This window comes from Scyliorhinus torazame, chromosome 26, assembly GCF_047496885.1.
Source record: "Scyliorhinus torazame isolate Kashiwa2021f chromosome 26, sScyTor2.1, whole genome shotgun sequence".
Taxonomy (NCBI): Eukaryota; Metazoa; Chordata; class Chondrichthyes; order Carcharhiniformes; family Scyliorhinidae; genus Scyliorhinus; species Scyliorhinus torazame.
The window spans coordinates 26488494-26508808 of record NC_092732.1 but is presented as its reverse complement, the minus strand read 5'-3'; the positions used below and the strand labels follow the sequence as shown (position 1 = coordinate 26508808).

At 47.4% G+C, this 20315-nt stretch overlaps 1 protein-coding gene across 1 annotated transcript in view; it reads left to right on the top strand.

Moving 5' to 3' along the window:
• Window positions 1-235: 235 nt before the first annotated feature.
• LOC140402860 (tripartite motif-containing protein 46-like) overlaps window positions 236-20315 on the top strand; it is a 133270-nt gene continuing 113190 nt past the window's right edge. Inside the window, 1 exon segment of the mRNA XM_072490483.1 lies at window positions 236-485. Coding sequence (XP_072346584.1) covers window positions 236-485 — 250 coding nt within the window.

Here is a 20315-nt window from a genome sequence, read left to right as displayed (position 1 = left end):
AAGGGAGCAAACGCGTCGTGCGACCTCGCCAGCGAGGGCCCCGTTTGCTGAAAACCGTGCAGTCTCGGGCGGAGTTCCCGGTCTCCTGGCAGTGACGTGAACTGGACAGGCGAGGGGGTCTGACATTGCTGGGAGGGGGGGGCGTCAAGGTCGGAACCGGCGAGGGGGGGGTGCGAAATGTGATTGGTTTTCAGGCGACTAACATCAATCTCCCTCCTTCCCCGGCCAGGCCAACATGAAGAACATCGAACGGGAGTTGATGTGCCCACTGTGCCAGGAGATGTACAAACAGCCCATCATCCTGCCCTGCATGCACAATGTGTGCCTGATGTGCGCCACCGAGCTGCTGGTACAGCAGGGCATCGTCTGTGCGGACCCCACGTCCGAGCCCTCTTCCCCCGCCTCCACCCCCATGATGAGGAGTCCCCGACTGGGGCGACGGGCCGCCCCGAAGGCAGACCGTCTCGACCGCCTCATTCGATCAGGTGAGTGCGCGTCACTCAACGGAACCCGTCTGCCCGATGCCAGCGGAGCGTGTGCCCGTCCCCGGGGTCATTACAGGGCGACCGGCTGGGTGGACCATCCCCACGGAACAAACCCCTTCCCGTTCACTCCCACTGTACACAATCCCAATGGATCAAACCGCTTCCCATTCACTCCCATTGTACACAATCCCAATGGATCAAACCCCTTCCCATTCACTCCCATTGTACACATTCCCAATGGACCCAAATCCCTTCCATTCACTCCCATTGTACACAATCCCTATGGATCAAACCCCTTCCCATTCACTCCCATTGTCCACAATCCCAATGGATCAAACCCCTTCCCATTCACTCCCATTGTACACAATCCCAATGGAACAAACCCCTTCCCGTTCACTCCCATTGTACACAATCCCAATGGATCAAACCCCTTCCCTTCACTCCCATTGTCCACAATCCCAATGGATCAAACCCCTTCCCATTCACTCCCATTGTACACAATCCCAATGGATCAAACCCCTTCCCATTCACTCCCATTGTCCACAATCCCAATGGATCAAACCCCTTCCCATTCACTCCCATTGTCCACAATCCCAATGGACACAAACCCCTTCCCATTCACTCCCATTGTACACAATCCCAATGGATCAAACCCCTTCCCATTCACTCCCATTGTCCACAATCCCAATGGATCAAACCCCTTCCCATTCAGTCCCATTTTACCCAATCCCAATGGATCGAAACCCCTTCCCATCACTCCCATTGTACCCAATCCCAATGGATCAAACCCCTTCCCATTCACTCCAATTGTACACAATCCCAATGGATCAAAGCCCATTCACATTCACTCCCTTGTTACAGAATCCCAAACAATCAAAACCCTTTCCCGTTCACCCCCATTGTCCAGAATCCCAATGGATCAAACCCCTTCCCATCACTCCCATTATACCCAATCCCAATGGATCCAAACCCCTTCCCATTCACTCCCATTGTACCCAATCCCAATGGATCAAACCCCTTCCCATCACTCCCATTGTACACAATCCCAATGAATCCAAACACTTTCCCATTCACTCCCATTGTACACAATCCCAATGGATCAAACCCCTTCCCATTCACTCCCATTGTACACAATCCCAATGGATCAAACCCCTTCCCGTTCACTCTCATTGTCCACAATCCCAATGGATCAAACCCCTTCCCATTCACTCCCATTGGACACATTCCCAATAGATCAAAACACTTCCCATTCACTCCCATTGTACACATTCCCAATAGATCAAAACACTTCCCATTCACTCCCATTGAACACAGTCCCAATGGATCAAACCCCTTCCCATTCAGTCCCATTTTACCCAATCCCAATGGATCAAACCCCTTCCCATTCACTCCCATTGTACACAATCCCAATGGATCAAACCCCTTCCCATTCAGTCCCATTGTACACAATCCCAATGGATCAAACCCCTTCCCATTCACTCCCATTGTACACATTCCCAATAGATCAAAACACTTCCCATTCACTCCCATTGTACACATTCCCAATAGATCAAAACACTTCCCATTCACTCCCATTGAACACAGTCCCAATAGATCAAACCCCTTCCCATTCAGTCCCATTTTACCCAATCCCAATGGATCCAAACCCCTTCCCATTCACTCCCATTGTACCCAATCCCAATGGATCAAACCCCTTCCCATTCACTCCAATTGTACACAATCCTAACGGATCAAAACACTTCCCATTCACTCCCATTGAACACAGTCCCAATGGATCAAACCCCTTCCCATTCAGTCCCATTTTACCCAATCCCAATGGATCAAACCCCTTCCCATTCACTCCCATTGTACACAATCCCAATGGATCAAACCCCTTCCAATTCACTCCAATTGTACACAATCCCAATGGATCAAACCCCTTCCCATTCACTCCCATTGTACCCAATCCCAATGGATCAAACCCCTTCCCATTCACTCCAATTGTACACAATCCTAACGGATCAAAACACTTCCCATTCACTCCCATTGAACACAGTCCCAATGGATCAAACCCCTTCCCATTCAGTCCCATTTTACCCAATCCCAATGGATCAAACCCCTTCCCATTCACTCCCATTGTACACAATCCCAATGGATCAAACCCCTTCCCATTCACTCCCATTGTACACAATCCCAATGGACCCAAACCCCTTCCCATTCACTCCCATTGTACACAATCCTAACGGATCAAAACACTTCCCATTCAGTCCCATTGTACACAATCCCAATGGATCAAACCCCTTCCCATTCACTCCCATTGTACACAATCCCAATGGATCAAACCCCTTCCCATTCACTCCCATTGTACACAATCCCAATGGATCAAACCCCTTCCCATTCACTCCCATTGTACACATTCCCAATAGATCAAAACACTTCCCATTCACTCCCATTGTACACATTCCCAATAGATCAAAACACTTCCCATTCACTCCCATTGAACACAGTCCCAATGGATCAAACCCCTTCCCATTCAGTCCCATTGTACACAATCCCAATGGATCCAAAGTCCTTCCCTTCACACCCATTGGACACATTCCCAATAGATCAAAACACTTCCCATTCACTCCCATTGTACACATTCCCAATAGATCAAAACACTTCCCATTCACTCCCATTGAACACAATCCCAATGGATCAAACCCCTTCCCATTCAGTACCATTGTACACAATCACAATGGATCCAAACCTCTTCCTATCATTCCCATTGTACACAATCCCAATGGATCAAACCCCTTCCCATCACTCCCATTGTACCCAATCCCAATGGATCCAAACTTCTTCCTATCATTCCCATTGTACACAATCCCAATGGATCAAACCCCTTCCCATCACTCCCATTGTACCCAATCCCAATGGATCAAACCCCTTCCCATTCACTCCCATTGTACACATTCCCAATAGATCAAAACACTTCCCATTCACTCCCATTGTACACATTCCCAATAGATCAAAACACTTCCCATTCACTCCCATTGAACACAGTCCCAATAGATCAAACCCCTTCCCATTCAGTCCCATTTTACCCAATCCCAATGGATCCAAACCCCTTCCCATTCACTCCCATTGTACCCAATCCCAATGGATCAAACCGCTTCCCAATCACTCCCATTGTATACAATCCCAATGGACCCAAACCCCTTCCCATTCACTCCCATTGTACACAATCGCAATGGATCAAACCCCTTCCCATTCACTCCCATTGTACACAATCCCAATGGACCCAAACCCCTTCCCATTCACTCCCATTGTACACCATCCCAATGGATCAAACCCCTTCCCATTCACTGCCTTTGTACACAATCCCAATGAATCAAAACCGTTTCCCATTCACTCCCATTGTACACAATCCCAATGGATCAAACCCCTTCCCATTCACTCCCATTGTCCACAATCCCAATGGACCCAAACCCCTTCCCATCACTCCCATTGTACACAATCCCAATGGATCAAACCCCTTCCCATTCACTCCCTTTGTACACAATCCCAATGAATCCAAACCCTTTCCCATTCACTCCCATTGTCCACAATCCCAACGGTCCCAAACCCCTTCCCATTCACTGCCTTTGTACACAATTCCAATGAATCAAAACCGTTTCCCATTCACTCCCATTGTACACAATCCCAATGGATCAAACCCCTTCCCATCACTCCCACTGTACACAATCGCAATGGATCAAACCCCTTCCCATTCACTCCCATTGTACACAATCCCAATGGACCCAAACCCCTTCCCATTCACTCCCATTGTACACCATCCCAATGGATCAAACCCCTTCCCATTCACTGCCTTTGTACACAATCCCAATGAATCAAAACCGTTTCCCATTCACTCCCATTGTACACAATCCCAATGGATCAAACCCCTTCCCATTCACTCCCATTGTCCACAATCCCAATGGATCAAACCCCTTCCCGTTCACTCCCAGTGTACACAATCCCAATGGACCCAAACCCCTTCCCATTCACTCCCATTGTACACAATCCCAATGAATCCAAACCCTTTCCCATTCACTCCCATTGTACCCAATCCCAATGGATCAAACCCCTTCCCATTCACTCCCATTGTACCCAATCCCAATGGATCAAACCGCTTCCCATTCACTCCCATTGTATACAATCCCAATGGATCAAACCCCTTCCCATTCACTCCCTTTGTACACAATCCCAATGGATCAAACCCCTTCCCATCACTCCCATTGTACCCAATCCCAATGGATCAAACCGCTTCCCATTCACTCCCATTGTGCACAATCCCAATGGATCAAACCCCTTCCCATTCACTCCCATTGTACCCAATCCCAATGGATCAAACCCCTTCCCATTCACTCCCATTGTACCCAATCCCAATGGATCAAACCGCTTCCCATTCACTCCCATTGTGCACAATCCCAATGGATCAAACCCCTTCCCATTCACTCCCTTTGTACACAATCCCAATGGATCAAACCCCTTCCCATCACTCCCATTGTGCACAATCCCAATGGATCAAACCCCTTCCCATCACTCCCATTGTGCACAATCCCAATGAATCAAACCGCTTCCCATTCACTCCCATTGTACACAATCCCAATGGACCCAAATCCCTTCCCATTCACTCCCACTGTCCACAATCCCAACGGATCAAAACCCATTCCCATTCACTCCCATTGTATACAATCCCAATGGATCAAACCCCTTCCCATTCACTCCCATTGTATACAATCCCAATGGATCAAACCTCTTCCCATTCACTCCCACTGTACACAATCCGAATGAATCAAAACCGTTTCCCATTCCCTCCCATTGTAAACAATCCCAATGGATCAAACCCCTTCCCATTCACTCCCACTGTACACAATCCGAATGAATCAAAACCCTTTCCCATTCACTCCCATTGTACACAATCCCAATGGATCAAACCCCTTCCCATCACTCCCACTGTACACAATCGCAATGGATCAAACCCCTTCCCATTCACTCCCATTGTACACAATCCCAATGGACCCAAACCCCTTCCCATTCACTCCCATTGTACACCATCCCAATGGATTAAACCCCTTCCCATTCACTGCCTTTGTACACAATCCCAATGAATCAAAACCGTTTCCCATTCACTCCCATTGTACACAATCCCAATGGATCAAACCAATTCCCATTCACTCCCATTGTCCACAATCCCAATGGATCAAACCCCTTCCCGTTCACTCCCAGTGTACACAATCCCAATGGACCCAAACCCCTTCCCATTCACTCCCATTGTACACAATCCCAATGAATCCAAACCCCTTCCCATTCACTCCCATTGTACCCAATCCCAATGGATCAAACCCCTTCCCATTCACTCCCATTGTCCACAATCCCAATGGACACAAACCGCTTCCCATTCACTCCCATTGTACACAATCCCAATGGATCAAACCACTTCCCATTCACTCCCATTGTACACAATCCCAATGGACCCAAACCCCTTCCCATTCACTCCCACTGTACACAATCCCAATGGACCCAAAGCCCTTCCCATTCACAGCCTTTGTACAGAATCCCAATGAATCAAACCCCTTCCCATTCACTCCCATTGTACAGAATCCCAATGGACCCAAACCCCTTACCATTCACTCGCTTTGTACAGAATCCCAATGGATCGAATCCCTTCCCATTCACTTCCATTGTCCAGAATCCCAATGGATCAAAACCCTTTCCCATTCACTCCCTTTATACAGAATCCCAATGGAGCCAAACCCCTTCCCATTACTCCCATTGTACACAATCCCAATGGACCCAAATCCCTTCCCATTCACTCCCATTGTACACAATTCCAATGAATCAAAACCGTTTCCCATTCACTCCCATTGTACCCAATCCCAATGGATCCAAACCCCTTCCTATCATTCCCATTTTACACAATCCCAATGAATCAAACCCTTTCCCATTCACTCCCATTGTACCCAATCCCAATGGATCAAACCCCTTCTCATCACTCCCATTGTACACAATCCCAATGGACCCAAATCCCTTCCCATTCACTCCCACTGTCCACAATCCCAACGGATCAAAACCCATTCCCATTCATTCCCACTGTACACAATCCCAATGGATCAAAACCCTTTCCCCTTCACTCCCATTGTCCACGATCCCAATGGATCAAACCCCTTCCCACCACTCCCATTGTACCCAATCCCAATGGATCCAAACCCCTTCCCATCACTCCCATTGGACACAATCCCAATTGACCCAAATTCCTTCCCATTCACTCCCATTGCCCACAATCCCAATGGATCAAACCCCTTCCGATTCACTCCCATTGAACACAATCCCAATGGACCCAAACCCCTTCCCATTCACTGCCTTTGTACAGAATCTCAATGAATCAAAACCCTTTCCCGTTCACCCCCATTGTACAGAATCCCAATGGACCCAAACCCCTTACCATTCACTCCCTTTGTACAGAATCCCAATGGATCGAATCCCTTCCCATTCACTCCCATTGTCCACAATCCGAACGGATCAAAACCCATTCCCATTCACTCCCTTTGTACAGAATCCCAATGAATCAAAACCCTTCCCCGTTCACCCCCATTGTCCAGAATCCCAATGGATCAAAACCCTTTCCCATTCACTCCCTTTATACAGAATCCCAATGGAGCCAAACCCCTTCCCATTACTCCCATTGTACACAATCCCAATGGACCCAAATCCCTTCCCATTCACTCCCATTGTACACAATTCCAATGAATCAAAACCGTTTCCCATTCACTCCCATTGTACCCAATCCCAATGGATCCAAACCCCTTCCCATCACTCCCATTGTACACAATCCCAATGAATCCAAACCCCTTCCCATCACTCCCATTGTACACAATCCCAATGAATCCAAACCCTTTCCCATTCACTCCCATTGTACACAATCCCAATGGATCAAACCGCTTCCCATTCACTCCCTTTGTACACAATCCCAATAGACCCAAACCCCTTCCCATTCACTCCCATTGTACACAATCCCAATGGACACAAACCCCTTCCCATTCACTGCCTTTGTACAGAATCCCAATGAATCAAACCCCTTGCCATTCACTCCCATTGTACACAATCCCAATGGACCCAAACCCCTTCCCATTCACTCCCTTTGTACAGAATCCCAATGAATCAAAACCCTTTCCCGTTCACTCCCATTGTCCAGAATCCAAATGGATCAAACCCCTTCTCATCACTCCCATTGTACACAATCCCAATGGACCCAAATCCCTTCCCATTCACTCCCACTGTCCACAATCCCAACGGTTCAAAACCCATTCCCATTCATTCCCACTGTACACAATCCCAATGGATCAAACCCCTTCCCACCACTCCCATTGTACCCAATCCCAATGGATCCAAACCCCTTCCCATCACTCCCATTGGACACAATCCCAATTGACCCAAATCACTTCCCATTCACTCCCATTGCCCACAATCCCAATGGATCAAACCCCTTCCCATTCACTCCCAATGTACACAATCCCAATGGATCAAACCGCTTCCCATTCACTCCCATTGTACACAATCCCAATGGACCCAAACCCCTTCCGATTCACTCCCATTGAACAGAATCCCAATGGACCCAAACCCCTTCCCATTCACTCCCATTGAACACAATCCCAATGGATCAAACCGCTTCCCATTCACTCCCATTGTACACAATCCCAATGGACCCAAACCCCTTCCGATTCACTCCCATTGAACACAATCCCAAAGGACCCAAACCCCTTCCCATTCACTGCCTTTGTACAGAATCTCAATGAATCAAAACCCTTTCCCGTTCACCCCCATTGTCCAGAATCCCAATGGATCAAACCCCTTCCCATTCACTCCCATTGTACACAATCCCAATGGACACAAACCACTTCACATTCAGTCCCATTGTCCACAATCCCAATGGATCCAAACCCCTTCCCATCACTCCCACTGTACACAAACCCAATGGATCCAAACCACTTCCCATCAATCCCATTGTACACAATCCCAATGTATCAAAACCCTTTCCCATTCAGTCCCATTGTACACAATCCCAATGGATCAAACCCCTTCCCATCACTCCCATTGTACACAATCCCAATGGATCAAACCCCTTCCCATTCACTCCCATTGTATACAATCCCAATGGATTAAACCCCTTCCCATTCACTCCCATTGTACACAATCCCAATGGACAAAAACCGCTTCCCATTCACTCCCATTGTACACAATCCCAATGGACACAAACCGCTTCCCATTCACTCACATTGTTCACAATCCCAATGGACCCAAACCCCTTCCCATTCACTCACATTGAACACAGTCCCAATGGATCAAATCCCTTCCCATTCACTCCCATTGTACACAATCCCAATGGATCAAACCGCTTCCCATTCACTCCAATTGTACACAATCCCAATGAATCCAAGCCCTTTCCCATTCACTCCCATTGTACACAATCCCAATGGATCAAACCACTTCCCATTCACTCCCATTGAACACAGTCCCAATGGATCAAACCCCTTCCCATTCAGTCCCATTTTACCCAATCCCAATGGATCCAAACCCCTTCCCATCACTCCCATTGTACACAATCCCAATGAGTCCAAACCCTTTCCCATTCACTCCCATTGTACACAATCCCAATGGATCAAACCACTTCCCATTCACTCCCATTGTACACAATCCCAATGGACCCAAACCCCTTCCCATTCACTCCCACTATACACAATCCCAATGGATCAAACCCCTTCCCATTCACTCCCGCTGTACACAGTCCCAATGGATCAAACCCCTTCCCATTCAGTCCCATTGTACCCAATCCCAATGGATCCAAACCCCTTCCCATCACTCCCATTGTACACAATCCCAATGAGTCCAAACCCTTTCCCATTCACTCCCATTGTACACAATCCCAATGGATCAAACCACTTCCCATTCACTCCCATTGTACACAATCCCAATGGACCCAAACCCCTTCCCATTCACTCCCACTATACACAATCCAAATGGATCAAACCCCTTCCCATTCACTCCCATTGTACACAATGCCAATGGACCCAAACCCCTTCCCATTCACGGCCTTTGTGCAGAATCCCAATGAATCAAACCCCTTCCCATTCACTCCCATTGTACAGAATCCCAATGGATCAAATCCCTTCCCATTCACTCCCATTGTCCACAATCCTAACGGATCAAAACACATTCCCATTCACTCCCTTTGTACAGAATCCCAATGAATCAAAACCCTTTCCCGTTCACCCCCATTGTCCAGAATCCCAATGGATCAAACCCCTTCCCATCACTCCCATTGTACACAATCCCAATGGACCCAAATCCCTTCCCATTCACTCCCACTGTCGACAATCCCAACGGATCAAAACCCATTCCCATTCATTCCCATTGCCCACAATCCCAATGGATCAAACCCCTTCCGATTCACTCCCATTGAACACAATCCCAAAGGACCCAACCCCTTCCCATTCACTGCCTTTGTACAGAATCTCAATGAATCAAAACCCTTTCCCGTTCACCCCCATTGTACACAATCCCAATGGATCAAACCCCTTCCCATTCACTCCCATTGTACACAATTCCAATGGAGCCAAAGTCCTTCCCATCACTGCCATTGTACACAATCCCAATGGATCAAACCCCTTCCCATTCAGTCCCATTGTACCCAACCCCAATGGATCCAAACCTCTTCCTATCATTCCCATTGTACACAATCCCAATGAATCAAACCCTTTCCCATTCACTCCCATTGTACACAATCCCAATGAATCCAAACCCCTTCCCATCACTCCCATTGTACACAATCCCAATGAATCCAAACCCCTTCCCATTCACTCCCATTGTACACAATCCCAATGGACCCAAACCCCTTCCCATTCACTCCCATTGTACACAATCCCAATGGACCCAAACCCCTTCCCATCACTCCCATTGTACACAATCCCAATGAATCCAAACCCTTTCCCATTCACTCCCATTGTACACAATCCCAATGGATCAAACCGCTTCCCATTCACTCCCATTGTACACAATCCCAATGGACCCAAACCCCTTCCCATTCACTCCCATTGTACACAATCCCAATGGACCCAAACCCCTTCCCATTCACTGCCTTTGTACAGAATCCCAATGAATCAAACCCCTTCCCATTCACTCCCATTGTACACAATCCCAATGGACCCAAACCCCTTCCCATTCACTCCCTTTGTACAGAATCCCAATGAATCAAAACCCTTTCCCGTTCACTCCCATTGTCCAGAATCCAAATGGATCAAACCCCTTCTCATCACTCCCATTGTACACAATCCCAATGGACCCAAATCCCTTCCCATTCACTCCCACTGTCCACAATCCCAACGGTTCAAAACCCATTCCCATTCATTCCCACTGTACACAATCCCAATGGATCAAAACCCTTTCCCCTTCACTCCCATTGTCCACGATCCCAATGGATCAAACCCCTTCCCACCACTCCCATTGTACCCAGTCCCAATGGATCCAAACCCCTTCCCATCACTCCCATTGGACACAATCCCAATTGACCCAAATCACTTCCCATTCACTCCCATTGCCCACAATCCCAATGGATCAAACCCCTTCCCATTCACTCCCATTGTACACAATCCCAATGGATCAAACCGCTTCCCATTCACTCCCATTGTACACAATCCCAATGGACCCAAACCCCTTCCGATTCACTCCCATTGAACAGAATCCCAATGGACCCAAACCCCTTCCCATTCACTCCCATTGAACACAATCCCAATGGATCAAACCGCTTCCCATTCACTCCCATTGTACACAATCCCAATGGACCCAAACCCCTTCCGATTCACTCCCATTGAACACAATCCCAATGGACCCAAACCCCTTCCCATTCACTGTCTTTGTACAGAATCTCAATGAATCAAAACCCTTTCCCGTTCACCCCCATTGTCCAGAATCCCAATGGATCAAACCCCTTCCCATTCACTCCCATTGGACACAATCCCAATTGACCCAAATCACTTCCCATTCACTCCCATTGCCCACAATCCCAATGGATCAAACCCCTTCCCATTCACTCCCATTGTACACAATCCCAATGGATCAAACCGCTTCCCATTCACTCCCATTGTACACAATCCCAATGGACCCAAACCCCTTCCGATTCACTCCCATTGAACAGAATCCCAATGGACCCAAACCCCTTCCCATTCACTCCCATTGAACACAATCCCAATGGATCAAACCGCTTCCCATTCACTCCCATTGTACACAATCCCAATGGACCCAAACCCCTTCCGATTCACTCCCATTGAACACAATCCCAATGGACCCAAACCCCTTCCCATTCACTGCCTTTGTACAGAATCTCAATGAATCAAAACCCTTTCCCGTTCACCCCCATTGTCCAGAATCCCAATGGATCAAACACCTTCCCATTCACTCCCATTGTACACAATCCCAATGGACACAAACCACTTCACATTCAGTCCCATTGTCCACAAACCCAATGGATCCAAACCACTTCCCATCAATCCCATTGTACACAATCCCAATGTATCAAAACCCTTTCCCATTCACTCCCTTTGTACAGAATCCCAATGGACCCAAACCCCTTCCCATCACTCCCATTGTACACAATTCCAATGAATCAAAACCGTTTCCCATTCACTCCCATTGTACACAATCCCAATGGACCCAAACCCCTTCCCATTCACTCCCATTGTATACAATCCCAATGGATTAAACCCCTTTCCATTCACTCCCATTGTACACAATCCCAATGGACAAAAAACGCTTCCCATTCACTCCCATTGTACACAATCCCAATGGACACAAACCGCTTCCCATTCACTCCCATTGTTCACAATCCCAATGGACCCAAACCCCTTCCCATTCACTCCCATTGTATACAATCCCAATGGATTAAACCCCTTCCCATTCACTCCCATTGTACACAATCCCAATGGACAAAAACCGCTTCCCATTCACTCCCATTGTACACAATCCCAATGGACACAAACCGCTTCCCATTCACTCCCATTGTACACAATCCCAATGGATCAAACCCCTTCCCATCACTCCCATTGTACCCAATCCCAATGGATCAAAACCCTTCCCATTCACTCCCATTGTCTCCAATCCCAATGGATTAAACCCCTTCCCATTCACTCCCATTGTACACAATCCCAATGGACCCAAACCCTTCCCATTCACTCCCGTTGTCCACAATCCCAATGGATCAAAACCCATTCCCATTCACTCCCTTTGTACAGAATCCCAATGAATCAAAACCCTTTCCCGTTCACTCCCATTGTCCAGAATCAAAATGGATCAAACCCCTTCCCATCACTCCCATCGTACACAATCCCAATGGACGCAAATCCCTTCCCAATCACTCCCACTGTCCACAATCCCAACGGATCAAAACCCATTCCCAATCATTCCCACTGTACACAATCCCAATGGATCAAACCCCTTCCCATTCACTCCCATTGTACACAATCCCAATGGATCAAACCCCTTCCCATTCACTCCCATTGTACACAATCCCAATGGACACAATCCGATTCCCATTCAGTCCCATTGTCCACAATCCCAATGGATCCAAACCCATTCCCATTCACTCCCATTATACACAATCCCAATGGACCCAAATCGCTTCCCATTCACTCCCATTGCCCACAATCCCAATGGATCAAACCCCTTCCCATTCACTCCCATTGTACACAATCCCAATGGACATAAACCGATTCCCATTCAGTCCCATTGTCCACAATGCCAATGGATCCAAACCCCTTCCCATTCACTCCCATTGTACACAATCCCAATGGACACAAACCACTTCCCATTCAGTCCCATTGTCCACAATCCCAATGGATCCAAACCCCTTCCCATCACTCCCATTGTACACAATTCCAATGAATCAAAACCGTTTCCCATTCACTCCCTTTGTACACAATCCCAATGGACCCAAACCCCTTCCCATTCACTCCCATTGTACACAATTGCAATGGATCAAACCCCTTCCCATCACTCCCATTGTACACAATCCCAATGGACCCAAATCCCTTCCCATTCACTCCCACTGTCCACAATCCCAACGGATCAAAACCCATTCCCATTCACTCCCATTGTATACAATCCCAATGGATCAAACCCCTTCCCATTCACTCCCATTGTATACAATCCCAATGGATCAAACCCCTTCCCATTCACTCCCACTGTACACAATCCGAATGAATCAAAACCGTTTCCCATTCACTCCCATTGTACACAATCCCAATGGATCAAACCCCTTCCCATTCACTCCCATTGTATACAATCCCAATGGATCAAACCCCTTCCCATTCTCTCCCACTGTACACAATCCGAATGAATCAAAACCCTTTCCCATTCACTCCCATTGTACACAATCCCAATGGATCAAACCCCTTCCCATTCACTCCCATTGTATACAATCCCAATGGATCAAACCCCTTCCCATTCACTCCCATTGTATACAATCCCAATGGATCAAACCCCTTCCCATTCACTCCCACTGTACACAATCCGAATGAATCAAAACCGTTTCCCATTCACTCCCATTGTACACAATCCCAATGGATCAAACCCCTTCCCATTCACTCCCATTGTATACAATCCCAATGAATCAAAACCGTTTCCCATTCACTCCCATTGTACACAATCCCAATGGATCAAACCCCTTCCCATTCACTCCCATTGTATACAATCCCAATGGATCAAACCCCTTCCCATCACTCCCATTGTACACATTCCCAATGGATCCAAACCCCTTCCCATCACTCCCATTGTACACAATCCCAATGAATCCAAACCCCTTCCCATTCACTCCCATTGAACACAATCCCAATGGACCCAAACCCCTTCCCATTCACTGCCTTTGTACAGAATCTCAATGAATCAAAACCCTTTCCCGTTCACCCCCATTGTCCAGAATCCCAATGGATCAAACCCCTTCCCATTCACTCCCATTGGACACAATCCCAATTGACCCAAATCACTTCCCATTCACTCCCATTGCCCACAATCCCAATGGATCAAACACCATCCCATTCACTCCCATTGTACACAATCCCAATGGATCAAACCGCTTCCCATTCACTCCCATTGTACACAATCCCAATGGACCCAAACCCCTTCCGATTCACTCCCATTGAACAGAATCCCAATGGACCCAAACCCCTTCCCATTCACTCCCATTGAACACAATCCCAATGGATCAAACCGCTTCCCATTCACTCCCATTGTACACAATCCCAATGGACCCAAACCCCTTCCGATTCACTCCCATTGAACACAATCCCAATGGACCCAAACCCCTTCCCATTCACTGCCTTTGTACAGAATCTCAATGAATCAAAACCCTTTCCCGTTCACCCCCATTGTCCAGAATCCCAATGGATCAAACCCCTTCCCATTCACTCCCATTGTACACAATCCCAATGGACACAAACCACTTCACATTCAGTCCCATTGTCCACAAACCCAATGGATCCAAACCACTTCCCATCAATCCCATTGTACACAATCCCAATGTATCAAAACCCCTTCCCATCACTCCCATTGTACACAATTCCAATGAATCAAAACCGTTTCCCATTCACTCCCATTGTACACAATCCCAATGGACCCAAACCCCTTCCCATTCACTCCCATTGTATACAATCCCAATGGATTAAACCCCTTTCCATTCACTCCCATTGTACACAATCCCAATGGACAAAAAATGCTTCCCATTCACTCCCATTGTACACAATCCCAATGGACACAAACCGCTTCCCATTCACTCCCATTGTTCACAATCCCAATGGACCCAAACCCCTTCCCATTCACTCCCATTGTATACAATCCCAATGGATTAAACCCCTTCCCATTCACTCCCATTGTACACAATCCCAATGGACAAAAACCGCTTCCCATTCACTCCCATTGTACACAATCCCAATGGACACAAACCGCTTCCCATTCACTCCCATTGTACACAATCCCAATGGATCAAACCCCTTCCCATCACTCCCATTGTACCCAATCCCAATGGATCAAACCCCTTCCCATTCACTCCCATTGTCTCCAATCCCAATGGATTAAACCCCTTCCCATTCACTCCCATTGTACACAATCCCAATGGACCCAAACCCTTCCCATTCACTCCCGTTGTCCACAATCCCAATGGATAAAAACCCATTCCCATTCACTCCCTTTGTACAGAATCCCAATGAATCAAAACCCTTTCCCGTTCACTCCCATTGTCCAGAATCAAAATGGATCAAACCCCTTCCCATCACTCCCATTGTACACAATCCCAATGGACTCAAATCCCTTCCCAATCACTCCCACTGTCCACAATCCCAACGGATCAAAACCCATTCCCAATCATTCCCACTGTACACAATCCCAATGGATCCAAACCCCTTCCCATCACTCCCATTGGACACAATCCCAATTGACCCAAATCACTTCCCATTCACTCCCATTGCCCACAATCCCAATGGATCAAACCCCTTCCCATTCACTCCCAATGTACACAATCCCAATGGATCAAACCGCTTCCCATTCACTCCCATTGTACACAATCCCAATGGACCCAAACCCCTTCCGATTCACTCCCATTGAACAGAATCCCAATGGACCCAAACCCCTTCCCATTCACTCCCATTGAACACAATCCCAATGGATCAAACCGCTTCCCATTCACTCCCATTGTACACAATCCCAATGGACCCAAACCCCTTCCGATTCACTCCCATTGAACACAATCCCAAAGGACCCAAACCCCTTCCCATTCACTGCCTTTGTACAGAATCTCAATGAATCAAAACCCTTTCCCGTTCACCCCCATTGTCCAGAATCCCAATGGATCAAACCCCTTCCCATTCACTCCCATTGTACACAATCCCAATGGACACAAACCACTTCACATTCAGTCCCATTGTCCACAATCCCAATGGATCCAAACCCCTTCCCATCACTCCCACTGTACACAAACCCAATGGATCCAAACCACTTCCCATCAATCCCATTGTACACAATCCCAATGTATCAAAACCCTTTCCCATTCAGTCCCATTGTACACAATCCCAATGGATCAAACCCCTTCCCATCACTCCCATTGTACACAATCCCAATGGATCAAACCCCTTCCCATTCACTCCCATTGTATACAATCCCAATGGATTAAACCCCTTCCCATTCACTCCCATTGTACACAATCCCAATGGACAAAAACCGCTTCCCATTCACTCCCATTGTACACAATCCCAATGGACACAAACCGCTTCCCATTCACTCACATTGTTCACAATCCCAATGGACCCAAACCCCTTCCCATTCACTCACATTGAACACAGTCCCAATGGATCAAATCCCTTCCCATTCACTCCCATTGTACACAATCCCAATGGATCAAACCGCTTCCCATTCACTCCAATTGTACACAATCCCAATGAATCCAAGCCCTTTCCCATTCACTCCCATTGTACACAATCCCAATGGATCAAACCACTTCCCATTCACTCCCATTGAACACAGTCCCAATGGATCAAACCCCTTCCCATTCAGTCCCATTTTACCCAATCCCAATGGATCCAAACCCCTTCCCATCACTCCCATTGTACACAATCCCAATGAGTCCAAACCCTTTCCCATTCACTCCCATTGTACACAATCCCAATGGATCAAACCACTTCCCATTCACTCCCATTGTACACAATCCCAATGGACCCAAACCCCTTCCCATTCACTCCCACTATACACAATCCCAATGGATCAAACCCCTTCCCATTCACTCCCGCTGTACACAGTCCCAATGGATCAAACCCCTTCCCATTCAGTCCCATTGTACCCAATCCCAATGGATCCAAACCCCTTCCCATCACTCCCATTGTACACAATCCCAATGAGTCCAAACCCTTTCCCATTCACTCCCATTGTACACAATCCCAATGGATCAAACCACTTCCCATTCACTCCCATTGTACACAATCCCAATGGACCCAAACCCCTTCCCATTCACTCCCACTATACACAATCCAAATGGATCAAACCCCTTCCCATTCACTCCCATTGTACACAATGCCAATGGACCCAAACCCCTTCCCATTCACGGCCTTTGTGCAGAATCCCAATGAATCAAACCCCTTCCCATTCACTCCCATTGTACAGAATCCCAATGGATCAAATCCCTTCCCATTCACTCCCATTGTCCACAATCCTAACGGATCAAAACACATTCCCATTCACTCCCTTTGTACAGAATCCCAATGAATCAAAACCCTTTCCCGTTCACCCCCATTGTCCAGAATCCCAATGGATCAAACCCCTTCCCATCACTCCCATTGTACACAATCCCAATGGACCCAAATCCCTTCCCATTCACTCCCACTGTCGACAATCCCAACGGATCAAAACCCATTCCCATTCATTCCCATTGCCCACAATCCCAATGGATCAAACCCCTTCCGATTCACTCCCATTGAACACAATCCCAAAGGACCCAACCCCTTCCCATTCACTGCCTTTGTACAGAATCTCAATGAATCAAAACCCTTTCCCGTTCACCCCCATTGTACACAATCCCAATGGATCAAACCCCTTCCCATTCACTCCCATTGTACACAATTCCAATGGAGCCAAAGTCCTTCCCATCACTGCCATTGTACACAATCCCAATGGATCAAACCCCTTCCCATTCAGTCCCATTGTACCCAACCCCAATGGATCCAAACCTCTTCCTATCATTCCCATTGTACACAATCCCAATGAATCAAACCCTTTCCCATTCACTCCCATTGTACACAATCCCAATGAATCCAAACCCCTTCCCATCACTCCCATTGTACACAATCCCAATGAATCCAAACCCCTTCCCATTCACTCCCATTGTACACAATCCCAATGGACCCAAACCCCTTCCCATTCACTCCCATTGTACACAATCCCAATGGACCCAAACCCCTTCCCATCACTCCCATTGTACACAATCCCAATGAATCCAAACCCTTTCCCATTCACTCCCATTGTACACAATCCCAATGGATCAAACCGCTTCCCATTCACTCCCATTGTACACAATCCCAATGGACCCAAACCCCTTCCCATTCACTCCCATTGTACACAATCCCAATGGACCCAAACCCCTTCCCATTCACTGCCTTTGTACAGAATCCCAATGAATCAAACCCCTTCCCATTCACTCCCATTGTACACAATCCCAATGGACCCAAACCCCTTCCCATTCACTCCCTTTGTACAGAATCCCAATGAATCAAAACCCTTTCCCGTTCACTCCCATTGTCCAGAATCCAAATGGATCAAACCCCTTCTCATCACTCCCATTGTACACAATCCCAATGGACCCAAATCCCTTCCCATTCACTCCCACTGTCCACAATCCCAACGGTTCAAAACCCATTCCCATTCATTCCCACTGTACACAATCCCAATGGATCAAAACCCTTTCCCCTTCACTCCCATTGTCCACGATCCCAATGGATCAAACCCCTTCCCACCACTCCCATTGTACCCAGTCCCAATGGATCCAAACCCCTTCCCATCACTCCCATTGGACACAATCCCAATTGACCCAAATCACTTCCCATTCACTCCCATTGCCCACAATCCCAATGGATCAAACCCCTTCCCATTCACTCCCATTGTACACAATCCCAATGGATCAAACCGCTTCCCATTCACTCCCATTGTACACAATCCCAATGGACCCAAACCCCTTCCGATTCACTCCCATTGAACAGAATCCCAATGGACCCAAACCCCTTCCCATTCACTCCCATTGAACACAATCCCAATGGATCAAACCGCTTCCCATTCACTCCCATTGTACACAATCCCAATGGACCCAAACCCCTTCCGATTCACTCCCATTGAACACAATCCCAATGGACCCAAACCCCTTCCCATTCACTGTCTTTGTACAGAATCTCAATGAATCAAAACCCTTTCCCGTTCACCCCCATTGTCCAGAATCCCAATGGATCAAACCCCTTCCCATTCACTCCCATTGGACACAATCCCAATTGACCCAAATCACTTCCCATTCACTCCCATTGCCCACAATCCCAATGGATCAAACCCCTTCCCATTCACTCCCATTGTACACAATCCCAATGGATCAAACCGCTTCCCATTCACTCCCATTGTACACAATCCCAATGGACCCAAACCCCTTCCGATTCACTCCCATTGAACAGAATCCCAATGGACCCAAACCCCTTCCCATTCACTCCCATTGAACACAATCCCAATGGATCAAACCGCTTCCCATTCACTCCCATTGTACACAATCCCAATGGACCCAAACCCCTTCCGATTCACTCCCATTGAACACAATCCCAATGGACCCAAACCCCTTCCCATTCACTGCCTTTGTACAGAATCTCAATGAATCAAAACCCTTTCCCGTTCACCCCCATTGTCCAGAATCCCAATGGATCAAACACCTTCCCATTCACTCCCATTGTACACAATCCCAATGGACACAAACCACTTCACATTCAGTCCCATTGTCCACAAACCCAATGGATCCAAACCACTTCCCATCAATCCCATTGTACACAATCCCAATGTATCAAAACCCTTTCCCATTCACTCCCTTTGTACAGAATCCCAATGGACCCAAACCCCTTCCCATCACTCCCATTGTACACAATTCCAATGAATCAAAACCGTTTCCCATTCACTCCCATTGTACACAATCCCAATGGACCCAAACCCCTTCCCATTCACTCCCATTGTATACAATCCCAATGGATTAAACCCCTTTCCATTCACTCCCATTGT